The sequence below is a fragment of the Corapipo altera genome, unplaced genomic scaffold, assembly GCF_003945725.1.
Source record: "Corapipo altera isolate COAL_440 unplaced genomic scaffold, ASM394572v1 180, whole genome shotgun sequence".
In the NCBI taxonomy this organism is placed as follows: Eukaryota; Metazoa; Chordata; class Aves; order Passeriformes; family Pipridae; genus Corapipo; species Corapipo altera.
The window spans coordinates 3,995,138-4,006,064 of NW_020884915.1; the positions used below are offsets into that span (position 1 = coordinate 3,995,138).

Consider the following 10,927-nt stretch of genomic DNA (forward strand, 5'->3'; position numbering starts at 1 on the left):
GGAAATTTCACACTTCCACAATCACATTATCAAAAGCAAAATTTAGCTAGACCAAATTTACCCCCCGTAAAATGTCCTTAGACTGTAAATATAAAAAATTATTTAGACAACAGAGAACCTTTTTCTGTTTAACTCAGCCCCCACAAAGGCTGTCCATCACAGAAAAGCAATCAGAAAATATTTTGAGCGAGTTGAAGTTTAGCAGAAATAAGCTTTTACTGTTATTTCACCTTGCAGGTTCATTGCAGTATTAAAGTACTTTGCATACCCTGTGACTTAAGTACTACTTCTTTAACCACAGGAATTAGACTGCCAGAGTTTCCATTAAAAATTTCTGCTGTCAGAAGATGAATTATCAACCACACTTTTCGTAGGAAAAACTCTATATTTAGTTGTTAGGGCAAAATTTATTATATTGCCCTCATTAAGAATTTTTGTGCAAGGCCATAAAGACCTAAGAATAGTAAGAATAGTATAATGAGCATTAAAGTCTTCATTCCCACAAAATATACCCTTAGTTGTGTGCTTAATTTACCTCTATCAGTAGCTTCAGAGTTTTGCATTTTTTTTCTTAACTGCATGTTGAAATGTTTTGCTTAAACAAGACTTAAATTCTGTATCTACCTTGGGATGGCCCAGAAAAAGAAACAGGGAATCAAAACTTAACTATTAGATGGGATTTTGCCATGAGATACCTGACTACAAGGTATGTGTTCAGTCCCCAGAGAACAAGGGATGAGTCTATAGCCACGTGTGGCAGGCAAATGGGTTTACAGAAATAAAAAAGTGGTATTTATTACAGTGATTTGTTGCTTCTAGAATTAGAAATAACATCCTAAAGCACATCACCATCCCTACTTCCCTTCCAACAGTGACAAATCACCTCCATTGCTGTGGGTACCTGCTGGCCACTGTCACCCTCTGATCTTGGGCAAACTCTGGCCACACCAAGGCCAAGATGTGCAGTGTAGTTTTGACCCTCTGAACTGAACAGCATCATTTTTAGAGGCACTTCAGTGTATGTTGTTGCTGCTCATTACAGTGATAACTTGGGACTTGCTGCAGTACTGAAAATCATACTGGCAGTGCATGCTTTGATGGAAAATTCACCACTTAAAGAAATCACACTGGAAGGGTGATGAGGTTTTCATATCCCTCATAGTGATGTCCTTCTGTTGGCTTGGTGGTGCAAGCTCGAACCCCAAATGCAAAATTACAGATACCAACTGCAGCAACAAAAAAATCCTGGCACTGAAACCATTCTTTGCATAGAAAAACTTCTGTGTTAACTCACCATCAGCACTGACTTGAACTCCTCTTGTCTTCTCTAAAATCCTGTACCTCTGTAGTGTAACATCCTTTCTCCCCTCTTTTGAAGTGCAAGGGGATTCTTTAGTATTTAAAAATGACAAAGCTCTTGGAGCTAAACCACATTTAAAATCATAAATATGGTCAGGGAACATTCTGCCTCCAAACATCAAGGACTGTCAGACTGCACAAGGCTGATATTCCTCCCTTTCTAGATCTGAGTATCACTGTGCACAATGAGTTAGACAAGCACAAACCTGCAGGAATTGAAAAGGATTATAGGTACGGCTCTTAAAAATATAAATGAAGAGAAACATGATGCTTCTCTCTTTCTTTCCATTTGAAAAAGTGAATGTACTCCTAAATTGGTGGAAAAGAGTCTTTAAATAAAACAATCGTTTGTCTGCTTTGCCTCCAGAAGATGAGGACAGAACGATTTCCTAAATGCACCTTTATTAGATACAAGAGCTATAAAGGCAATCTGGGCTTATCTGGCAACCTTTATTTAGACTAAAAGGGAATAAAATAAATGAATAATTTAGGCAATAGGGATGAAGGCAAGTGCTTTCCTTGTCCTGTTTGTGCATATATCTCCTACTAGTGGAACTACTATGATTCTAAGGATGCCTGCTAATACACTTGTATCATTCAGAGCAGCTAAGACAAGCAAGCTGGCTCTGCAGAAGGGGCTTTTTTTGACCAGAGGTTCAGTAGAGGATACTGCATCAGTAGGACACAGCCATCATGAGGATGAAACAGCTTCCAAATACCCTCACACGTGCTGAGATTGCAGGTTGAGCTGACACTGGCTCAGAAGCATCTTCAGGTGGTGCTCTCACTATAGGCAAGCCTAAATTACCAGTGGTAAATTCAGATTTCAAGAGATGAGGTTGTGACTGAAGTAATTCCTAAGTGTTTCCTCCTACTGATTTTAAGGAACAGGTGTGGATGTACCAGAAATGCTTTGCTGCCCTCAGGCACAACCATCTGGCTGACTGGGAGAAGCATAATTGAAAATAATGGACACTGAGATATGGCCATTTAGCATCTCTATTAGGAAAGCTGTTTTGAAATGGGAACCTCACAAGAACACACTGCAAGATACAAATGTTATTAAGTCTGAATCCAAGTCCTGTTTATTTTTACATCTTGGAATCAATTACTTTGATCCAGACATCTTATTAATGGCTTCTTTCTAAAGTGAATACCTATCCATGGTTGCAAATCATACACAAAATTATGGTTGGATATGGGCCATGAAGAGAGAAAACTCAGCCTCTTCCCTGCTTCTACAAGTTTAATGCTTGTTTTTCAGTTTATCTAAAACACCAGTGCTCTAGGTCTATTTTATTAAGTTATGTTCATATTATATGTATCTCAATGTCTTTCAAAGCCACAGTGGAATTTCCTGCATTTTCTAATGATTAATTTTGCAGCCAGTTAAAGAAGTAACCCAATAACTTGGTCATTTCCAGTTGAATCTGTGAGGTCTGAACTGTTCTGATTATTCTTTCCATCCAATTTCTGTAGCATCCCCAAGGTTTTTTCAAACTAACATGGAGAATACAAAATCATTAAGACAGTCTTATTGATCAGGTGGCAATTTTCATTGTTATATGGAAGATTTCTTCAAGATAAATAAACTATATGAAAGCAATACTTTAAAAAGCACAGTTCTTTATGAATGCCATAAATCAGTTTCTTTTCCCATATGTTTTTCAAAACAAGGTTGTCCTGGTTATCTCCAGTAGCTTTAAGAAGTAGGGGACACATACCCCAACAAAATAATTTATCTAAAATTAAATTCACGGTATGACTCAGGAATTTTTTCTTTTTCAGTAAGGAAATGGCAACTTTAGGTGGATTTTGTTGTATTTTTATAAGTAAATTGGAGTTAAACAGAAGAGGCCATACTGAGAAGTTTGTTCCCACCATCTGTGTATATGACAGATTGCTGTTTTTATCTACATGCTCCCCTTTTCATTCCTTTATTGATGCTGGAATTTGTACGCATTTGGAAAACATTAATATTCCTAAAGTGTTAATGTTCAAATATTATGGTTAGAAATAGAAGACATAATTTTATTTAAAAGCAAAATCAAACATCTTGTCTTGTGGAAAACTGCACAAATTCCATACATCAAAGCTGCTACAGACAATAGGCTTGATGACTCCAAGAATATCATTCCTGTGCAGACCTGCACAGATGGAAACATCTCAAAGTCAGTAGTCTTGTAAGGAGAGTCCTGCTGCTCTGCATCAGAATTTGGGATGATCCCTGGAGAAAGAGGAGCCAACTGTGGCAGAAATTATTTTCATTAATTTCCAGTCAAACATTGGAGCAAAATATTTGAGTTTTTCTCACCAAGGTAAAAGAAAAAGAATCTTTATGTGATTTGGTAAGTCAGCGGTGGCACAGCTTAAGGTCTAGTTCACCCCCAGAGAAAGCAAGTTAGGTGTTCTTCTACTAATTTATAAGGATAACAGTACTAAAAAAATTCCTGGATATTGCATTGGATTAATGGTAAAGATCCTGAAGATTTCACATGAAATATTGTAAGGCTTGAGCACATTGGGAAAGCACAATGGATTGTGAACAACCTATTGCAGAGTTTTCATCAGAGGTATCTGTCCTGCCTGTTGTAGTCCCTGCCTGCTCATACAAGCCTATTCTTCTTTCCATTGACAACTCCTGCTAAATTGAGCATTTCATAATATTGGCCTGTTAATCTGATGCCTTCACAGGCAACACAAGTAATTCATCCTTGAAAACTAAAGAGCAGTGAAGCGCCGTTATCTGAAATGCATATGAATATTTTTGGGCGTATTATTAGGCTTCAGTTTCTCTTGAAACAGAGATAATAAACATCAAAATATGCAGAGAATTTTTTTTCAGCCTGTAAATACCCATCCAAATCCACAGCAAGCCCTAGAATATTGCAGCTTTACAGTAAGTTAATAACATTTCAGTCTGAATAAAACCAAACCTGCTTCTCGTATGTACACTGGCAGGTGCATGGCAGTGCAGGTAACCTCAGCCAGGCCTGACAGGCAGCTGCCAGGCTCAAAAATAGTGCATTTCCTACAGATTTCATGAAAATAGGTCTCTGCACAGCATGATCCTACGGAGCAGGGATGTGCTGGCTGGACCTGGGGCAGCTCCATAAGCCTTTGCTGCAGTTTGGGAGCAGAGAATGGGCTGTGAAACACAATGTGGAAGAGCCTTTTATTTTATAACTCCCAGCAGTACCTGTAGATTGCCCCTTAGCTTTGTTAGGTGCAGCATAAAGATTCTATTAAATGATGTTTTATGAACTAAGCATCTAAAAGCAGCTTGCTTTTCTTTTCAGCTCAGACCTGGCATGGATAGTTCTGGGTAACTTTTGAGTGTCGACTGTTCACAGAGGAAAATACACCAAAGTGCAAAAGCATTCTCAGGGTTACACCATGAGATTGATTGCCAAACCTGTCTTGAGGACTGAATTTGTTTAAGAGAGGCAGGCAGCTCCCAGCTATGTTATTTACTCCCAGCAGAGAACTTTTAGAGCCTGAGCCTTGTTCCAGTCAGAATATGATGAAAGATGAAACACTCTATAAGGAAATGCAATTAAAACAATCAGCCAATGAAACCAAAATCCTCCCAGCTATTCCTTCCTCTGGCTTTCCTTATACATCCTGTCTCTTTTCTGTTTTGGATAATTAAATTGAAAGCTCTTTGAAATGAGGAGCTGTCTATATTTTGTCTCTTATGTAATACCGATTTCACATGAAATATTGTAAGTCTTTACTGCCTCTAATGGAGACATTTGACCCTGGATTTGTGCAGGAACTTTCCTAAGGATGAACAAAGAAACAACAGCATGAATTGACAGCACATAGTATTTTTCCTGAGGGATTTTAATTGGTTGTGAACTAAGGAGGAGCATAGGAAATCTCATATCTCTTGCCAGTTTGGGCATAATAATGCAAAACTGCACCTGAAAGTTAGACACAGCCAGGATGAGGTTGTCAGGTACATTCTCCATCCTTGGCACAGTTGCCCAGGGCAGTGGTGGAGGCCCCATCCCTGAAGGGACTTAAAAGCTGTGTGGATGTGACACTTGGGGATATGGGTTAGTGGTGGCCTTGGCAGTGCTGGGTTAATGTTTGGACTCAATGATCTTAGAGAGCTTTTCCAAAATAAGGATTCTGTGAACTGTGATAGCCTCATGACATTTTGGTGAATGATTAAAAATATATATAAAAATATATAGGTGGGATATATGGCACCTGCTTTTCTTCTTCAAGGCTTTGCAGAATTTGGGGCTTAAAGAGATGTCTCCTTATTTAAAAATTTCTCTCTTTGTGCTTAGTCACCACCTCTGCCAAGCTCAGCTCTCCAGCCTCCCAGACCTGTGTAACAGATGCTATTGTGCAACAGGAGGGACTGTGATTGAAGTTCCCAGAACAGATTTTAATTAGAAACATAACTTCATACAGTAGCTTGGAATGAGTACAGGGAAAGGGGAAAAAAAAAATCGAACTGAGTGTTGCAAAAGAAAATGCCAAAAAGAAAAATAAAAGCGCATTTTGGTGGTGTTTTGTACTGAAAAGCACTTGATAGGAAATACTGTGAGTATCTGTGAAAAATTGAAGCACACAGCAAGCAGTAATAATTATGTGAGACCCTCAAAATGGTGTAGATCTTCTTTGCCTCATGGATTTTCTGAGAGCTGCCGTTTCTCATGTGTGCTCGTTCATCCCGGTGAGGAGCCCAGCCAGCTTGGCACTGCTGAAATCCAGAAACTTTGAACACTTGTTTGTCTGGTGTTGGGTTTTGTTTTTCTGTTTAATTAAAATTTAATCAATCTTTTGTTTTGTAGATTGCCCTCCACTTGGTCTAGAGACATTAAAAATTACTGACTTCCAGCTCCATGCCTCCACGGCGAAGCGCTACGGCCTGGGGGCCCACAGAGGAAGGCTCAATATTCAGGTAACATCCATTTTTCTCCTAAGTGGGAGAATGGCTTCAGGTTGTTCTGCTGTATAAAGAGAACCAGTGGATAGTTATTGGTTCTGACTGCTTTGTCAGCTCATGTAATTCAAATGAAGGGGAAACACTGGAATTATAGGAGTGAGTGAGGTTGATGGATAACCTTTAAATTCGTGGGCGAGTCAGAAAAATCTCCAAACTTACTGTGCAAATCCAAACAGACCTCTGTGAGCAAGCAAAGGTGGAGGCAGCTCCCTTCCCAGCTATAGAAAATCATCCCAGCTGCCTTAACAATCAGCCTGGAAGGAAGATCACACAGCAAGGTGCTTTTTTGCTTGTAGTTAATGACAATGCTTAATTGAAAGTGTGGTTTGAAGTGAAGTCCTTTCCCTAAGGCAGTTTTGCAGTGATTATGCTACCTAAAAATACTTCAGTTCAGAAGCCTCTAGCATACAATGTTGTTTAGTTTCTTTTATTTCATGTTAAAGATGTGTTTAGGTGTCTTGCAGGACCCAATTCCATTTTCCCATGTCTTGTGTTTCTGTTTTCCACTTGATTAGTGCTGTTACTTGAATTACAGTCTCTCCCAGACTAAAAATGTTATGTTGCATAATAAAGTACAGCATTTAAAACTCAAAGTCACAAACAGGATATTAGCACCAAGCCAACAGTGAAAAATCTCTAAAGTTTATTTAATTTATTTGTTACCTCGTATTATTATACCTTCCATTTGATTTTTTTTTTTTTCTCCAGCTGAAGGTGTTTGCTGATTAGGGAACTAGGACTGGAACTAGGAGGGATGAGCTCTAATCAGCAGTGCCATTCCACAGGCTACCCACTGCATTATGGGGTGGGCAGCTGCTGGCAGAGCTGCTGGTTAAAATCCTACTGTGCCTTGTGCGAGCTTGTCTATGGGGGAAATGACTTCCTCTCCCTCCTATTTTTTTTCATTGTTTGTTTTAATGTATTAAAGTTGATCAGAAAGCTCAGTAAAGCACTTTGCAGTGTAGCTGCAGAATGGAAAAGCCAGCTGGTGAGTGACAGGAGTCCAGCACAGACATGGGAAGGGGCTTTTCCTTTCCCAGCCCCTGTGCAGGTACAGTGGGTTGTGTGCTGTGTGAGGTCTCACCTGCAGCCTTCATGCTTAATGTCTTCTGAGATCCCAGTGAGGTACTTTGCTTCTTTACTTCATATTCTCTGCTAAAAATGAAACCCTCACGAACACAAAAATGGTGTGCAGATGATATTCAGATGGATTCTAGAGGAATGCTTAGTTATTTTATTACAGTTTTGTTTATCTGGTGGCATGAGACCAAGGACTGTGGTGTAAACCTCTGAATTCCACGTTGGTTGTGGTTGCTTATTTTTCATACTGGTGTTAAAGTTTAATTTATTTAAATACAAGGATGACCATACTGGTTTAGACCAGGGGTCCATCATCGCCAGTAACACTGCTTTAAAATAAATAGAGAAGTGGATGAGCTTTCCTGTAAATATTGTCCAGAGTCTGCAGCAGAAGCCAAGGGAAGCAAGCAGAAAAAAAAAAAAAGAAAAAGGGCCACTTAGCTCTTCCTGAAAGCTCCCAGGGCTTGGATTAGACCAAATTTGATCCAAAGCTTTTACCCCTACTGAAAGCTTGTCTGTACAATGTATATACAGGAATTGCCTAAACACTTGACCACTTAGGGTTACTACTATGGCTGGCAGTGTTAAAAGTATGGGATTGCCTTTATTTAGATACTGTTTTCTTTGGGATCAGTTAAAAATTAACAGTGCTAAAACTTTTCAAAGCCACTTAGAATATACAGATCCCTGTCACTGGGGTTTCAGCGACCCTATCACTGGGCTTTCAGCGACCCTATCACTGGGCTTTCAGTGCCTAATTTTGCTCTGCATGAAGGCTCCTGATTTTCAGTCATATTTAAGGGGTATTTGCTTCTAACCAAGAGCAGGTTCTACAGGGGACTGATGTGTCAGATGGGTAATGAGGTCCCTGGTGATTTCTGTTTGCTGCTCAGAAGAAAAGGTTGCAGCATGCTGGGGAAAGGCAAAAGGCACTGGTATTCAGGCTGCTGTGTTTTCATGCTGGTCAGCACTGCACATGGAGAAAAACCCTTGGCCCAAGTTGGAGAGACTCTTAGAGACTTGTGTGCTCCTGAAATTGTCTGAACATCCGTGTGTATGGTGATGAGCAATTTTATGGGCTGATGCCCCTGTTCAATGATCTGGATTTCAACACAATATTCATGTGACTGTTGTGTTCCTCCCCAAAATAAGACAAAATCCTCTCTCTGCTCGACCTCATCATCTGATGAGAAGTCAGCTGAGAAGCTCAGGGCTCTCCCCAGGTAACTGGCACTACCTCAGTTCACAGGGAATTTGCAGAATAATGAAGTTTTTCAAAGGCTTCTGAAGAGGTTTTTTTCTGTTTAGATTATTTGAAGCATATGAAACAAAACAGTCCATGTGTGCTTTATTTCAAAGAAGGACAGGCTTAGCAGAACTGGATAAGACCTTCTAGGATCTGCTTCTCTTGCGCCCTTGCACTGTATGGGACCTGATTTTGCTCCCAGTCCTGTATGAATACGGTGAATAAGCTGGGATATCTTGTGGAAGGAGAAATGTGAGTAGAGACCCATATTTTGGAGATCTAGCCTGCAACTGCAACAGTGGCACAGTCAGTAGTAATTTAACATAATCAGGAAAAATTATGGCATAAAATAATATTAACTGAGGTGCTCTGCCTTCAGGGATGAAAGTCATTAGTATTTGTCACTACTACAATAATTAACAGTGGTTAAAATCTGAAATAGTAAGTCAGACTATGTTTCTTTCCCTTCCTCATTTTCCTGATAGGAGAAATCCAAACAACGCTGAAGATTAACCATGTAATGAAATCAATATGCAAACACAGGCATACATCTATAAGGGAGACCTTATATTACCTCCCAGTGCCTAAAGGGGTTCCAAGAGAGCTGGAGGGGGACTTGGGACAAGGGATGGAGGGACAGGACATGGGGGAATGGCTTCCCACTGCCAGGGAGTAGGGTTAGATGGGACATTGGGAAGGAATTCTTGGCTGTGAGGGTGGTGAGGCCCTGGCACGGGTTACCCAGAGAAGCTGTGGCTGCCTCATCCCTGGAAGTGTCCAAGGCCTGGTTGGACAGGGCTTGGAGCAACCTGGGCTAGTGGAAGGTGTCCCTGCCCATGGCAGGGGGTGGAACTGGATGATCTTTAAGGTCCCTTCCAGCCCAAACCATTCTATGATTGTCTTTCCAGTTATTTGTTTCAGTAGTTCACTTTGAAAAACTTCATTATCAAAACACAAATAAAAGACAACATTATTGAAGATCTCCTTTCGGTCTGTGTGCTTTAGTTCTTCCCTACTGGTAGTGGTTGCTATAAATACCTGTGATGAGCAGTGCTTTTTTTTTTTCCCCCTCCCAAACTTCCTATGGTAAAATAATTTTTGTGATCATCCTGCTGGGTATGGAGAAGAATCTGAGCAGAGGTGGTTTGATATTTGATATATTTTTACTGCTGCTCCAGCTGACTTGTGGCAGAAGACTGGTATTTCTTTCTTCATTTGAATAGATTTTGGCAGTAGTATCTTTCTCCTCATTATAGAATAAGGCTTTTAGAATGGTGATAATGTGAGGAAGTGTTTATTCTGTCTTGCACATATATAATTTGGAAGAGAAACATTAATTAAATTACAAAGTAATTATTTGTAAAGGAATTGTACCCTTCATCTCAGTTTCTGGGTACATAATAACAGTTGATTTGGTTTAGCTGAATTACAATGTTCAACTTTCACGCTTCCAGATAACTTATTCCTGAGTGACAGGGGAAAAAAGTTCTCCTTTCCTGTATCCAAAAGATATTTTTTCATAAGACACTGCATACTGAGAAATATTTTTGTATTTGGCTGCCGGTGAAATACAAACTGGGTTAGACTTTGTGTTATTCTTGAAAATTCAGTGAAGGAAAAAAGGGTTTGTTTAAGACCCAGCCCTTGCTTCCAGTTTTCATCAGCTCCTTCAGTCTCTTGTTTATGAAGATAATTAAAGTTGTTCATGTCATAACTTGAATCTATTCTTTTCAGTAATTCAATATAGATTTTTTTAAATTCAAGTAAGCATCTTATTGAGGAAAGGTATCTTGATCTGTATAATTTGATAGAATATTTGATAATTGTTCCCATTGTTCAGGAGCGAACATTTTTTTTCTGAAGAAATGTAAATAAGAATTCTAATTACTAAATATTTGATTGTGTTTATAAGTTTTTTTCATAGTTTTTTGAAGTGGCCATAAGGCAAATTAAACACATTAAGGAAAAAAGACAGATTTGAAGCTTGAAAAGAGAAGTTGTAACATAAATTGGCAATTCTTTTCCTTTCCTTCGGGAACATTTCTGAAAAGAACCTCTCATTGATTAAACTCCCCTTTTTCAGGTAGTACTCTGTGTTAATCAGACATCTGCTTCTTTTTACCTGGTAAAACCTTTATTTTAGCTTCAAAGCAACTGATGCCAGAAAATAAGCGAGTAGGAAGAAGTAGCAGAATGGTTCTCCCTTTCCTTCACCTTTTCCTTCACCTCTTCCTTCTCCCTTTCCTTCTCCCTTTCCTTCTCCCTTTCCTTCTCCC

The 10,927-nt window shown here is 39.4% G+C and overlaps 1 protein-coding gene across 1 annotated transcript in view; it reads left to right on the forward strand.

Moving 5' to 3' along the window:
- CPXM2 (carboxypeptidase X, M14 family member 2) overlaps positions 1-10,927 on the forward strand; it is a 73,295-nt gene that overhangs the window by 17,311 nt on the left and 45,057 nt on the right. Inside the window, exon 2 of the mRNA XM_027655315.1 lies at positions 6,171-6,280. Coding sequence (XP_027511116.1) covers positions 6,171-6,280 — 110 coding nt within the window. The remainder of the gene's footprint in view (positions 1-6,170; positions 6,281-10,927) is intronic.